This window comes from Lineus longissimus, chromosome 16 (assembly GCF_910592395.1).
Source record: "Lineus longissimus chromosome 16, tnLinLong1.2, whole genome shotgun sequence".
Classification (NCBI taxonomy): domain Eukaryota; kingdom Metazoa; phylum Nemertea; class Pilidiophora; order Heteronemertea; family Lineidae; genus Lineus; species Lineus longissimus.
Genome location: NC_088323.1, coordinates 4,624,148 through 4,639,424, shown reverse-complemented (window position 1 = coordinate 4,639,424; position 15,277 = coordinate 4,624,148). Strand labels below are relative to the sequence as shown.

Genomic DNA, 15,277 nt, shown 5'->3' with positions numbered 1-15,277 from the left:
CAACTTTTATTTCAATAACTTGCTTGAGGCACACAAGGAAACAGAACTTTACTACAGTGATATGAATTGTTAATATATATGTATATAAAACACATCTCTGTTATCTCGTTTGTCTATTATCCTTTCACATTTGAACATGGGGCTGGATGGAGTTAACTTCCCTGTATTCCTAAATCTCTTCGAGATATTCAACAGTTCACGCAGTTCAGCTTTTTTAGGTCCATCCGATATATTACATTTAGCCCACAGTAGACAAGATGAAAGCCAAGATATCCGAAGCAAACAAAAAGAAACCAGACCTGATTTGGGTTCAAGTGAAATATCTCACGTCCAATGTGAACAAACTCTCTGAGGGAGCTTTGAATCCGAGTATAATCAAAAGAACCTCTCCAACTCCAGGGAACACAATTCTATAACTGGTGTCCACTAAATCCGGAATAGGAACACATATCTATGATGACTATAGTGTTTATTGAATCCAGGTACAAGCAAAAGTCCAAGGGAACACATTTCTACTACTGGTGTTCACTGAGCAAGCTTTGAATCCGGGTACAAGCGAAAGAACCTCCCTAAAGTCCAAATAGGGAACACATTCCTGTAACTGGTGTAGCTTATGGCACACGATTTGTTGAAGACCCCGCTGATGTTCTCCTGAGGCCAATCTCCGTTGTCCTGTTGTCTGCTGATGATGAATTTGATACCCTGCTCTAGGGCGCTGACATCCGGGTACCTAGGAGAAGAGTATCCGTACGTCAGTTCATTTTTCATACAAGAGGTAGATTTAATACGATGATGTTTTAAATGACATTTCCACCTTTTTTCATAACATAGTCAGAAGTAGCAACCTAACGTTGGTCCCAGTCGTAGCAAAAGCGGTATAGCCCCAACGTCTTGATTCAAGTTGCTCATTTCTTTGGGATTCTACAGTTCAATTTTTGCCTCATTTAATATTCAAGATTAGAACGAAATAATCGAGGGATGGGGTGTGATCAAACTCCTCACCTTACAGCCATCATAGCCATCAAGGCCCAACAAGTGTTGATGACCTGTGGATAGTCAGATTGGACGTATTGCCTTTCCTCGCAAGACTCGAAGTTCTCTCCCCAGCATCCGTTGCTCATTCGCTTGAACAGCAAGAAGTCGATGGCTGCTTTGATTTCTTTGGTCTCCGTCCTGAAGTGAAGTTAAAGACACATGCAGGGTTTTTAAAGATGTTCCTGCAATTACGATAATTTGCTGATGCTGCCAAATTTTCCAAGAGGGTATGATAAATAGTCAGGGCCTATCGAGATACCAATTGAAGAACGATTTCTACTTACCCAAGGTCGTACCTGTATCCCATACAGGCATACGCCTCCAACCCAAACCAAGCGCCATACGTGAAACACACCGCCCAGGATCTAGAAATGCGAAATAAATTTTGGATAAAAACAAGGTGGCCGATGTACCTAAATTTCAACTTTTAAATCATCGTCGAGATTCGCAATAGACAGCCTCAAGTGACGTGATTCGAAAGCAGCAAATCATTGCACTGGGATTCGGCCGAAACTGCTCATCGGGAAAAGTAATGTTGACCGATTCTTAGACTTGACCACCCTAGTCAGCGGATTCATTAGGACCCAGTCTTGGTACTCACCCTTCCCACGACCCATCAGGCCTCAACTTCCCTCTGATGTACTCAAGACCGTCAGTCAGGGTTTTCTTGATCTCCGGAGCACGGTACTCTGGATGGCTGTCTGTGAAGTGCTTCAGGGCCTGCATGGCGGCTGATGTACACTCAACATACGTGTAGTCGATCATGATATCACCTAGAATGAGTTGTAAGAATCTCTCAACTGATGTCTTTTGAAAATTATGCTCGCCATGGCGGATCGTCGAACATATCGGAATGTCACCCAGGCGTCAACTTCATGTTGTTCTGTTAAAGGTGTCGTCGAACTGTGGTACCCCCGCCCCTCTGCCCCCAACTGAAGACGTTATACAATGTTCATATGAAACTCACCAAATACCTCCGACGGATTTAGAAGTTCAAGCAGGACGCCGCCTCTTTTATCTTCATAAGTTGCATAACCACCGTCACTGTTCCTCATGTCCAGCAGCTGGAAATCCAAGATACAGACCATTAGTAGGTTCAAGGTATTTAAGGCATTTCGACTAGAGATTTTTTACATCCGAGTTGATTATCATCAGCACTATACAGACGCAGTTGTTTCACAAACAATCATCTACTTCCCGAAACTTAATTGACATCAGTATACTCAGTTACATATAAAAAACGACACGCACCACCAAAACCTTGATAAGTTTTGGATAGCCGTGTGATCCTCTTTAAAGATTCGGACTTAGCATGTTCTCGTTAACGTACCACATCGACGGCCTGGTAGAGCTTCTCCCTTGGTATCGTCTGCTTGAGAAAGACACATCTTTCCTGGAGGTACTGGACGGACTTGAGGCCCTCGGCGGTACAGTCCGAAACAATCCAACCACAGTCACGGGTGCTGAAGGGAAAGGCGCCCTGGAAGAGCAAAACAGTTAACCTGAAACATGTGATGGAGAATGAATAATGACCGACGATCAACTCAAAGGCGAGAGTCGTTGTCTGCAAACTGTTCTCCAAACGAAATTGTTCGCACCTTATTCATTTGCCGATAATACTTCTGATAATCCGGTGGATTGTCCTGTATCTGTGTGATCTGGAGAAACTTGTGTGCCATGTCCATGGTCTGTTGAAACTCGCGGTGGCGGTGGCCTTCTGCTTCGATAAATGCCTGGACGACGAATGCGGTGTCCCACAACTGGGAACCATTCGTACCCTGTATGAGAGATAGAAATATGTCGTTAAAGAAAAATCTTTCCCGCTTCGAACGTCCAGTTTTCATGGCTCGAACGCATGAACTCTGCCAACTTCGCTGACCTTGAACCAACCATGTCAGCAGCGTCGATACAATCTTCTGGCAAAGCCAATGCCGAGGTCGGCCCGGCACAGGATAACTTCAGAAAGTTTCCAAATTCATTGGATCTTGAAAATCAAGAGGAAGCCTATTCGGAACTTCACACTCGGTCAAAATGATCAGACTTTCTTCCAAAATCGGGAAACCATTACAGATTTGGCCAACATCAAAGGAACGGGCGCGGCATGCCCACGAAAACCCATTCGGGGCCTATCGGGCTATCACTATTAAGTTTGTTTCAGGTACTTACGGTCATTTTCATTCCGTCAAGACCAATCCAGAGGTAATCCTGAACTCTCTCTTGGTGGAGCTTGAATGCTGGGCATTCTGGACCATCAACGAACCACCGGACAAGCATTTGAATGACCTTAGAAATCTGAGGGAAATAACGAAGAAATCGTTCATTTTTAGAGGAGCTAGAAATACATTTTGGATGCGGTAGTTTCGGTGCACTATTACTTTTTAAAATAAACTTTGGCAAGGATTCATCAATGCATATTTGGTATAACCAAAGTATCATCTATAGCACAATGAAGTCACACGAACACGCCAATAAAACCAATATCGAACCGGGGAGTAAGGAATAATAATGAAGACTTACTGGTCCAATACTGATACATTTGGTGAACTCATCATCGGCACAGATGTGTTCGTAACATTCTTTCAGTGCTTTCTGTCGGAACCAACTGCTATGACAAGCCTCGTACACATTAAGTACCTCTGAAATAGAGATAAATGAATGTTAGAATATCCTCATATAAGCATTTCGCGTCGTGCATTATATAACTGCACAAGGTTTGGCCTGTTAATCATAGCTGTGTTACCCAAGAACAATTGATTTGTTTCTGATACTCAGCGTGAAAAGTTAACATGAAGCTCCAACGCTGGTGATATGGGGAACTGACCATGTCTATGGTATCTGACACTTACTATAGGCAGCGTCCAGAAGCCAGCTGTGGGGCGAGTAGAGGTCAGCTTCTGATACGTTGTTCCTTGCTCCAACCCAATCTATATTGTTATAGTCTTCTGTATATAGTTCCTGGAAAGACGTTGTTGTGATAAAGAGCTGTTTCTGGTTACCCGGCAGACATGGCATTGTCAAAACGATAAGAAAACGCTAAATCGTCTCCGGTTTCGGGGCTAACACAAATTGTAGATGCATCGACTACGTGCAATACTAACTCGGGCGTGGTATAGCGCCGTTTTTGCGAAACCGCCGTCAATCTATCTGGACGATAGTGAGCATTCGTCGACTACTAGTTAACTCCCTTTTGTACCAACCTTCCTCAGAGATCTGACCATGTCATCTTCCTTGGCAGCCAGCCTAGCACCATAACAATAGCCCATTGGTAGGTACACCTGGCGGCAGTGACACCACAACTTGGACGGGTGGATTGGAATCCACTTTGGGAAGACCCACATCTCGGGAAAGAGACTATTCATGCCATCCCAGCTGTAAAGGTTCATGACAGCAAGCCAGAACTTCCCCCACGAGGGAATGGCTTTGGCTGAACCTAGGAATAGAATGGGTCATTAACTAAACTACTTTGGCTGAACGTTGTAACTAAATGGCTTTGGCTGAACCTAGAACAGAACCATGTGGTATTCGAATTGCGTTGGCTGAGTAAAGACTAGAGCATGTCGTAAACAAGTTGTAGTCAAATGGCCTTTGTCGAGTAGATGTGGCTAGCGATGGACGATGGATATAATTTTTCTGAATCATTTGTGCTGGTTTCCCTACCCATTTTGTGAAGGAGGTTCCTGGCTTTGACCATGTCAGGATCATCAGGCCCCACACCAAGAAGACGCATCACAACGTAGTTGAGAGCACATCCGAACACCGTTGGGGGTCCTTCAATATGCCTGCAACAAAAATACCACGAACTCTAAGGCCAGGTTTGTGACCCACAGTTGATAGGTGACCTGTTAAGAACCCTAAATTCGTGTTTTTTCAATCCAAGGTATAGGACATGAAAATGTAGACGAGGTATATGGTGGCCCGTCCGTCTGGTGCAAAGTGTACATTTCTCGTCTTGAACGAAACAATCAATGTTCCGATTTCACACTCACTCACGCACGCACGCACGCACGCAGGCACTCAGGCACATCAATCGTGCCACCACATCCCTCCAGGCGCTGTGTCGGCACCTCTCTAGCGACTGCAGCACTCCCTACATCGCGGGATACAACATCCATCAAGCAGTTTCGCGGTGGTGCCAAACTGTTCAGTATCTTCCGAAGATCTCCCTCTTCAGGGGAACGGTTGGAGCCTACAGGTACTTACAGGCCCCAGCCTCCGTCCGGGCACTGAACTGATCTCAAGTATCGTATCATCTCGAGCTTCTGCTCTTGCGTGAATGGCGTGTTGGTGATGTAACACACGATGACAAGCCCGGGCATCAGGAAGAGGGGACCGCCATAGTCTCCAGCCCAGTGGCCGTCTTCCGCCTGGAGTTTCGAATAGAACGCCATTCCGTTGTAGGCCGCCTGTTTTGCAGTCGATGCCTGGGGGAGAGGCGGTGCGAGACTTTGCTGAAAAATTCAACCATCATAATTATACGCTTTTTGATTTCACAGAGTCATGAAGTAATTCAGTCCGGCATTTTACTCGAGTTATTCTTTAGTAAGATAGTGACTAACGGCGCTGCATATGGAACTGAGCGTATACCCTCCTAACAAGACATGATCTTCAATTCAATTCACATACTCACCGTGTCCAATCCGAGTGAGTGCAGCTCCAGTAGAGTCTGTGGCCGGCCATTGTCCCCGAACTCCCAAACCTGTCTCCCTTCCACACATCTCAGACGCCATTTTGTTAGGTCCGTTGCCGGTTTTGTCTTGTAGGGGCCTCCCCTGTTTCTTCTCATTGTGTTCTTATACTTCGGCATGGTGGCTTCGGGATGATATCGTCTTTCGGAACAAAAATGCGAAGATTATGACTAACAATTTTCTTTTAGCTCCTGCTGTTCAGGTAACTGGTTGGAGCAAGCCTGAATTTTTGCATTTTCCCGCGCTTGAATGCAAAACGGTCACGTGACAATTATTCGGCAAGTTCAAGGCATTACAATCGTCTGCTCGGATCACCGTGCGTGGCTAGCCGCATGAACCAATGTATTGCATTGTGTTTGAGGCCCCCATTGAGGGATATTACATATGTATCTTATATAGAATTTACTTACACTAAGATTTCCTGTTTAAATCCGGAGTAAAATCGGCATTGGTCCTCAATCAACAGGTTGTCCCACGTCCTTGAATTTTGGACTCGAACAGTCGACTAGACGATTCACGTGGGGAATTCCCTGTTATCTAACAATGGTGATTATTTTTAGCCAATCGGATTGAAATTTATATCTGGCCTGATTCAGTCAGGCGGTGGGTAGTGGAACAGTCGTGGCGGTCCGGTGTGCGGTGTTGTCATTGAACTCATTGCGTCATTATTGGCGGGAAAATGGAATGTGCGACATGCGCAAGGACATTTTACGCCGGGAAGCTCGTCATCGCTCAAAGAACCCCAAGGCTGGTGTATGAGCAGGGAGGTGTATTACAGCCTCGAGCTCACACTGGCCCCGCTCTGAGGAAGAGTAGACCGGTCGGGCCCTTCCCACTACTCATGCCACGAATTCAGTGAAATTCAAACCGCCAGTTGATAAGCCCCCCTTTAGGAGGGGCTCTTAAGATACACGTGTGTGTGGGAGTATATACTGATTTGATGAGAAATAAAGAGAGTAAATATTGTATATCCTACAAACAATTTTTTTTGGTATTTTTCTGAATTAACTCCGTTGAGTTTACCGATTTCTCCGCGATCTTCCGGTGGTGGTTGCTATCCCATTGATTGAAATTAATTGAAATTAATTTAAATCTTCATGGGAATTCGCTACATCATATGCCTAAGAAATTGGCCAATTATATTAATATTTTTATTAGAGAAATATCCGTCCTAAATAATGACAGAAAAGGGTGGTTTATTTCAATTTTGTGTCGACATGATCGAGGTCACGTGACATAAAAACAAAACAATCGCACACACCCGTCCAAAAAAGGCACTTTAAGAAAAACAAATACGTTTTTCCAGCTTAAAACCACACTGACGACTAAGTTATATTGGCCTTCTGCCCAAATCTGAAGTATCAAATTGAATCACAAACTAGAACTAGCTCTATTTAGCTATAGTTGCGTGAAAAATTCGGGTGAGCGACGTACATTCTGTACCCTAGCGGCCAATAATTAAACTACTTTCAGCCGTCTGCTCCGGTCTCGTTAGGGAGTTTTTCCCAAATGTACGCGATGATGACGTGCCCCATTAACAGGACGTAACATCTATTTTAAAATGCCTTTCGAAAGTGAATGCATGAGGACAACCCATTTGTGTCGTATATCACTGGAAACGCCCGATTCCCGTGAATAAGGTCAATCACAATGTATTACATTACCAAAACAAAAATGTGTCGGAAGGAACTATATGGATGGTCCCATCGCACCCCCCCTCCAGCAGTATGACACAGAAGGGCTAGTTGACTGTCCACCGGGGGGGTTTGGGGGGAGCTTCCCCCCAACGCACTGGTAAAAACCTATGTCGACGGAGGGGGGTTTGGGGGGTGTCCCCCCATTGTAACAGCTGTAGTTGTTAGAGCTTGCACTTAACATATGCTCGTAGGGGGGTTCGGGGGAGCTCCCCCGACCTAAAGGGGGGCTCACTAAGTTCTTGACTTTACATATTAAGACCCCCTTTAGGAGGGGCTCTTAAGATACACGTGTGTGCGGGAGTATATAATAAGACCCCCTTTATAAGACCCCCTTTAGGAGGGGCTCTTAAGATACACGTGTGTGCGGGAGTATATAATGTAAATGAAGAGAAATAAAGAGAGTAATTATTGTATATCCAACAAACAATTTTTTTTGGTTTTTCAAAATGGCGCTGAATAAATAAATCAGACCAGTTGTAGCGCTGAATTATAAATCAGACCAGTTGTAACAGGTTACGAGAACATCTAATTTAAATCTTCATGGGAATTCGCTACATATGCCTAAGAAATTGGCCAATTATATTGATATTTTTATTAGAGAAATATCCGTCATAAATAATGACAGAAAAGGGTGGTTTATTTCAATTTTGTGTCGACATGGTCGAGGTCACGTGACATAAAAACAAAACAATCGCACACACCCGTCCAAAAAAGGCACTTTAAGAAAAATAAATACGTTTTTCCAGCTTAAAACCACACTGACGACTAAGTTATATTGGTCTACTGCCCAAATCTGAAGTATCAAAATGAATCACAAACTAGAACTAGCTCTATTTAGCTATAGTTGCGTGAAAATTTCGGGTGAGCGTTGGGTGAGCGACGTACATTCTGTACCCTAGCGGCCAATAAATAAACTACTTTCAGCCGTCTGCTCCGGTCTCGTTAGGGAGTTTTTCCCAAATGTACGCGATGATGACGTGCCCCATTAACAGGACGTGACATCTATTTTAAAATGCGTTTCCAAAGTGAATGCATGAGGACAATCCATTTCAGTGTCGTATATTACTGGAAACGCCCGATTCCCGTGAATAAGGACAATCACAATGTATTACATTACCAAAACAAAAATGTGTCGGAAGGAACTATATGGATGGTCCCATCGCACCCCCCCTCCAGCAGTATGACACAGAAGGGCTAGTTGACTGTCCACCCGGGGGGGTTTGGGGGGAGCTTCCCCCCCAACGCACTGGTAAAAACCTATGTCGACGGAGGGGGGTTTGGGGGGTGTCCCCCCATTGTAACAGCTGTAGTTGTTAGAGCTTGCACTTAACATATGCTCGTAGGGGGGTTCGGGGGAGCTCCCCCGACCTAAAGGGGGGCTCACTAAGTCCTTGACTTTACATATTAAGACCCCCTTTAGGAGGGGCTCTTAAGATACACGTGTGTGCGGGAGTATATAATGTAAATGAAGAGAAATAAAGAGAGTAATTATTGTATATCCAACAAACAATTTTTTTTGGTTTTTCAAAATGGCGCTGAATAAATAAATCAGACCAGTTGTAGCGCTGAATTATAAATCAGACCAGTTGTAACAGGTTACGAGAACATCTAATTTAAATCTTCATGGGAATTCGCTACATATGCCTAAGAAATTGGCCAATTATATTGATATTTTTATTAGAGAAATATCCGTCATAAATAATGACAGAAAAGGGTGGTTTATTTCAATTTTGTGTCGACATGGTCGAGGTCACGTGACATAAAAACAAAACAATCGCACACACCCGTCCAAAAAAGGCACTTTAAGAAAAATAAATACGTTTTTCCAGCTTAAAACCACACTGACGACTAAGTTATATTGGTCTACTGCCCAAATCTGAAGTATCAAAATGAATCACAAACTAGAACTAGCTCTATTTAGCTATAGTTGCGTGAAAATTTCGGGTGAGCGTTGGGTGAGCGACGTACATTCTGTACCCTAGCGGCCAATAAATAAACTACTTTCAGCCGTCTGCTCCGGTCTCGTTAGGGAGTTTTTCCCAAATGTACGCGATGATGACGTGCCCCATTAACAGGACGTGACATCTATTTTAAAATGCGTTTCCAAAGTGAATGCATGAGGACAATCCATTTCAGTGTCGTATATTACTGGAAACGCCCGATTCCCGTGAATAAGGACAATCACAATGTATTACATTACCAAAACAAAAATGTGTCGGAAGGAACTATATGGATGGTCCCATCGCACCCCCCCTCCAGCAGTATGACACAGAAGGGCTAGTTGACTGTCCACCCGGGGGGGTTTGGGGGGAGCTTCCCCCCCAACGCACTGGTAAAAACCTATGTCGACGGAGGGGGGTTTGGGGGGTGTCCCCCCATTGTAACAGCTGTAGTTGTTAGAGCTTGCACTTAACATATGCTCGTAGGGGGGTTCGGGGGAGCTCCCCCGACCTAAAGGGGGGCTCACTAAGTCCTTGACTTTACATATTAAGACCCCCTTTAGGAGGGGCTCTTAAGATACACGTGTGTGCGGGAGTATATAATGTAAATGAAGTGAAATAAAGAGAGTAAATATTGTATATCCAACAAACAATTTTTTTTGGTTTTTCAAAATGGCGCTGATAAATAAATCAGACCAGTTGTAGCGCTGAATTATAAATCAGACCAGTTGTAACAGGTTACGAGAACATCTAATTTAAATCTTCATGGGAATTCGCTACATATGCCTAAGAAATTGGCCAATTATATTGATATTTTTATTAGAGAAATATCCGTCCTAATAATGACAGAAAAGGGTGGTTTATTTCAATTTTGTGTCGACATGGTCGAGGTCACGTGACATAAAAACAAAACAATCGCACACACCCGTCCAAAAAAGGCACTTTAAGAAAAACAAATACGTTTTTCCTGCTTAAAACCACACTGACGACTAAGTTATATTGGTCTTCTGCCCAAATCTGAAGTATCAAAATGAATAACAAACTAGAACTAGGTCTATTTAGCAAAAGTTGCGTGAAAAATTCGGGTGAGCGACATTCTGCACCCTAGCGGCCAATAATTAAACTACTTTCAGCCGTCTGCTCCGGTCTCGTTAGGGAGTTTTTCCCAAATGTACGCGATGATGACGTGCCCCATTAACAGGACGTAACATCTATTTTAAAATGCGTTTCGAAAGTGAATGCATGAGGACAACCCATTTGTGTCGTATATCACTGGAAACGCCCGATTCCCGTGAATAAGGACAATCACAATGTATTACATTACCAAAACAAAAATGTGTCGGAAGGAACTATATGGATGGTCCCATCGCACCCCACCCCCCCTCCAGCAGTATGACACAGAAGGGCTAGTTGACTGTCCACCGGGGGGGGGGGGTTTGGGGGGAGCTTCCCCCCAACGCACTGGTAAAAACCTATGTCGACGGAGGGGGGTTTGGGGGGTGTCCCCCCATTGTAACAGCTGTAGTTGTTAGAGCTTGCACTTAACAATATGCTCGTAGGGGGGTTCGGGGGAGCTCCCCCGACCTAAAGGGGGGCTCACTAAGTCCTTGACTTTACATATTAAGACCCCCTTTAGGAGGGGCTCTTAAGATACACGTGTGTGCGGGAGTATATAATGTAAATGAAGTGAAATAAAGAGAGTAAATATTGTATATCCAACAAACAATTTTTTTTGGTTTTTCAAAATGGCGCTGAATAAATAAATCAGACCAGTTGTAGCGCTGAATTATAAATCAGACCAGTTGTAACAGGTTACGAGAACATCTAATTTAAATCTTCATGGGAATTCGCTACATATGCCTAAGAAATTGGCCAATTATATTGATATTGTTATTAGAGAAATATCCGTCCTAAATAATGACAGAAAAGGGTGGTTTATTTCAATTTTGTGGCGACATGGTCGAGGTCACGTGACATAAACAAAACAATCGCACACACCCGTCCAAAAAAGGCACTTTAAGAAAAACAAATACGTTTTTCCTGCTTAAAACCACACTGACGACTATGTTATTTTAGTCTACTACCCAAATCTGAAGTATCAAAATGAATTACAAACTAGAACTAGCTCTATTTAGCAAAAGTTGCGTGAAAAATTCGGGTGAGCGACATTCTGAACCCTAGCGGCCAATAATTAAACTACTTTCAGCCGTCTGCTCCGGTCTCGTTAGGGAGTTTTTCCCACATGTACGCGATGATGACGTGCCCCATTAACAGGACGTAACATCTATTTTAAAATGCGTTTCCAAAGTGAATGCATGAGGACAATCCATTTAAATGTCGTATATCACTGGAAACGCTCGATTCCCGTGAATAAGGACAATCACAATGTATTACATTACCAAAACAAAAATGTGTCGGAAGGAACTATATGGATGGTCCCATCGCACCCGCCCCCCTCCAGCAGTATGACACAGAAGGGCTAGTTGACTGTCCACCGGGGGGGGGGGGGGGTTGGGGGGAGCTTCCCCCAACGCACTGGTAAAAACCTATGTCGACGGAGGGGGGTTTGGGGGGTGTCCCCCCATTGTAATAGCTGTAGTTGTTAGAGCTGGCACTTAACATATGCTCGTAGGGGGGTTCGGGGGAGCTCCCCCGACCTAAAGGGGGGCTCACTAAGTCCTTGACTTTACATATTAACTTTGCTCGTATAGTGGTGGGTGTCTCATAATCAGCTTGTTCAGGCTAGCCCGGAATCGAGTGGAAACAACTACAACAACGTTCATGGCTTCTAAGATGGCTTCCTGTATTTCATGATTTGACATTAAATTGATGTTGCATAAATCCGCTGTTTTATAGAATGTATTACCCCATCCTGAAACAGTGGGAGGCACCGATTTCCCGGTTAAAGTGTGTATGTGTAAGGGGAGGGGGTATGTCACAAAACATAATGTATCGCACCTCGGGATTATATAAAGAAGAATAAAACACAGGCTTCATTCTGTTGTTCTTGATTGTTCTTTGTTCTTTACACGTAATACACTCTGGCGTAACATGGACATCGCATACATCCACTCTTAGGTCTATTTGCCATTTAAATGATAAACTTATACCGCCCCTTCGTAATACATCTAGTATCACATTGTTAAACGCCCAGCACTTTCGTTTCAGTTTTGTTTGAGTGACCCACCCATAGGTTCAACACTAGCCACGCAGGGATGCTCCCTGACCCGTAATTATTTTATCACAGTAACATAACACCCTTTGTCAAACAGCGATATTTTAGATTAAACTATTGGAAAACCTTGAATTTCATAATATCATAGTATTTATAGTTAGCTGTAACGAAAATACTGGGCTCTTGATTTTGTAATTGAAATGAAACCTCGTGGCACCGTCCTGAAATCTAAATTTTCAAAACGTCATTTTGACGATGACATTTAGCTTACCTTTCAACCTTTCAATTTCATACAAGTACCTTCGTTCCAATGTTCACGGCGTCAACATGATTATTTACAAATCACAATAATGTATATATTGATGAAGGCCGACGTCCTGACCAAATGGTGGTGCCAATGGTGTATCTTCAAAAGACTGGCAGGCCATAACAGTATACTGGAAGCTGTATATTTAGCGCCTTCTGCTACATGGGCCTATTTTTCAAGGTCCGTGGCTAAATTGCAGTATAGGAACGAAGTCGGGATGGTAACGCCTAAGGCGCCACCTCATTGGTCAGAACCTGCCAAGGGAAGAAGACTTTGAAAATTGAATATTTTTCCAAGACATACAGCTAATCAACTACATACTTCCTCTACAGACTACTACTAGTACATCTACAGTCGTGTAGGCGATATTACACATAGAATTCAGTGAAAAATACTCATTTTTATTCAAAATATATCTAGTGGTCTATTCTAACGCCCAGATCTGAAAACATCCGCTGGGGATTTTATGACTTTACTTGGTGCTGTCATCTCTAAACATGCCCCCTAGCGGATCATTTAGAAAGCTAACTCTACGCCCTTGACATAGACACTCTACGTGTGCAAGCAGTCATCTATAGCAACATACATTATATAGTTATACTTTGGCTTGAATATAGATTCATCAGTTAATAGCAAAAATATAGATTTCAATCGCAGTTTGTTTTGTTCTAGTCTACAATAATGCTTTTTTTCTTGCTAGATCCTATTTGAAATTCTGTTGATACCTTTATGAAGCTGTGACCCCGATTTCCATGAAAAATGTCAACATTGGTACATGAAGTTCAGTTATATCTTGGAGGAATTATACTTGAGTATAATTCCTCCAAGGTTATATCAACAGCAAACATCTTTGGTTCTGTTGCGGCTATGTTGGGAACTGAAAAAACAATGTTTCCTGCGATTTCTAATGAGGGTATTCTGGTATTAAAATACGAGGCAAGCAACCTTCTAAATAAAAGAGTTGTCATTTTGTACAGGCAATGTGCATTGTTCTACGTTGTGGACACAATGTAGTTCCTCTACTTTTCAGAAGGTGACTCTACTGGTATGTTGAGGCGGGCAAATTTTCCCATATTGTCCTTTAAGGCAGGCTGTATCATTATTTAACTGTCTTGCTACATCTACATGTATCGCTGATTTGATATGCTCTATAACTATACAATCTCAAAAGCATCTCAAGTGCTTAGATATACAGTGCTTTTCAAACAGAAATAAACAAGTAGTTAAACGGTAACAAAATCACGAACACAACCACTGTTCTGAGTATATAAATGCCTGCTAGTATCAGCAGTTAAATAAACTCATTAAGGCTATCGAGAAATAACCATTCTCAAGTTGGGCTATTTCCCTTTGATATTCTCTGGACAAAAAAAAGTATTTACACCATCTGTCTGTAGAACTTTATCTCATGACATAGTATTGGGTGGTTTCGTGCCAAGTCCCAAAACAAATGATATATACAGTACTCCTAAATCTAACCGCATCTATGTTAATACATGTTCTGGCATTCCCAATCTAAAGTTTTAGGCGTTTTATAGTTTGTTCAAACTAAATACATAAAGCACCTCTCAATCATAAGGTGAACATCTCCACGTCCCTCTCTCAACGAGTATATATATTTGACTTCGGTCAAAAGGCACCAATGCCACAAAAGGCTATCGAAAGAGACAATCTATGCTTGTATCACTAGAGCATAACCTAGACATGCGACTGTACCCAACCATAACTGGTGGCATCATGATAAGAAGGAAGCACCGAAAGAACCAAAGGATCCGTTTTTCCCGATGAGGGAACCTACATGTAGTTCACCTCCTCAAAGATGATCGGTTGACAGATTGGGCATCCAGTCAGGCATCAACCCTTCGTCTCTAACAGGAATGTATACCATGGGTACTTTACAGGTCTTAAACATAGCTGTCAGAGAATTGTGCCATCTCGTAACATTTTTCAGTCAAACTTAGTAACAAAATGTAACATTCACAGTGTTTGCCGGACTGGTATCTTTGAATACTCTGGCCGATGCACCTCGTCGATCTGAATCAGGAATAGTCTTGACTTATCCAAACTCAAGAATAACAGAAGACTTGTTCAAATTTGTCGATTCATTTCTTTCCAGGTCAGAGTTCAAGTGAAGGCAGGTGTCGTCGTGTGCCGGGAGCTAGTGTTCAAGTACGCATGCGCAGTGGATAGTGTCGTGTTACCCGTCATGCAATATGGCATCTCCTCTCCATGACTGCAGGTTATCCCGTTGACGATGTCCAAGATCGTCATGACGACGCCAACGACCATGACGACGATCCCAAAGAGCGATATGAGGATACAGGGGATGTTCTTCAAGGAGAAGACTGCCTCTTGTTGGAGACGCATCACACAGAATGGTGGGATGATGAAGGCTAACGGTGCCGCCGCTAAGACACCCTGAAAAATAGAAATCAGAG

General features: G+C 43.2%; 2 protein-coding genes across 5 annotated transcripts in view; both read right to left on the bottom strand.

Annotated features, from left to right (window-relative positions):
- On the bottom strand, positions 1–6,470 carry LOC135500607 (lanosterol synthase-like). Its single transcript, XM_064792157.1, has 15 exons — positions 6,131–6,470; positions 5,663–5,861; positions 5,236–5,483; positions 4,693–4,814; positions 4,233–4,465; positions 3,882–3,990; positions 3,553–3,671; positions 3,202–3,327; positions 2,634–2,813; positions 2,366–2,515; positions 2,003–2,099; positions 1,637–1,808; positions 1,320–1,400; positions 1,003–1,173; positions 1–730 (listed from the first exon to the last, which is right to left on the bottom strand). The coding sequence occupies exons 2-15, from the start codon at positions 5,837–5,839 to the stop codon at positions 526–528; spliced, it is 2,190 nt and encodes a 729-aa protein (XP_064648227.1). The 5' UTR covers positions 5,840–5,861; positions 6,131–6,470; the 3' UTR covers positions 1–525.
- A 5,673-nt stretch (positions 6,471–12,143) lies between these two features.
- Positions 12,144–15,277, bottom strand: part of LOC135500243 (putative sodium-coupled neutral amino acid transporter 11) — a 30,327-nt gene continuing 27,193 nt past the window's right edge. For all 4 annotated transcript variants that reach the window (XM_064791566.1, XM_064791565.1, XM_064791567.1 and 1 more), the window contains one exon: positions 12,144–15,257. In XM_064791566.1, the coding sequence (XP_064647636.1) occupies positions 14,964–15,257 (294 nt within the window). In that variant the 3' untranslated portion in view covers positions 12,144–14,963. The remainder of the gene's footprint in view (positions 15,258–15,277) is intronic.

Excerpts from the sequence above, each read along its gene's own strand:
- LOC135500607 (XM_064792157.1), bottom strand. The coding sequence starts at position 5,839 with ATGCCGAAGTATAAGAACACAATGAGAAGAAACAGGGGAGGCCCCTAC. Across the intron at positions 2,100-2,365 it reads TCTACCAGGCCGTCGATGTG|CTGCTGGACATGAGGAACAG; the intron begins GTACGTTAACGA and ends TTGGATTTCCAG. Across the intron at positions 731-1,002 it reads ATGGCTATGATGGCTGTAAG|GTACCCGGATGTCAGCGCCC; the intron begins GTGAGGAGTTTG and ends CTCTTCTCCTAG.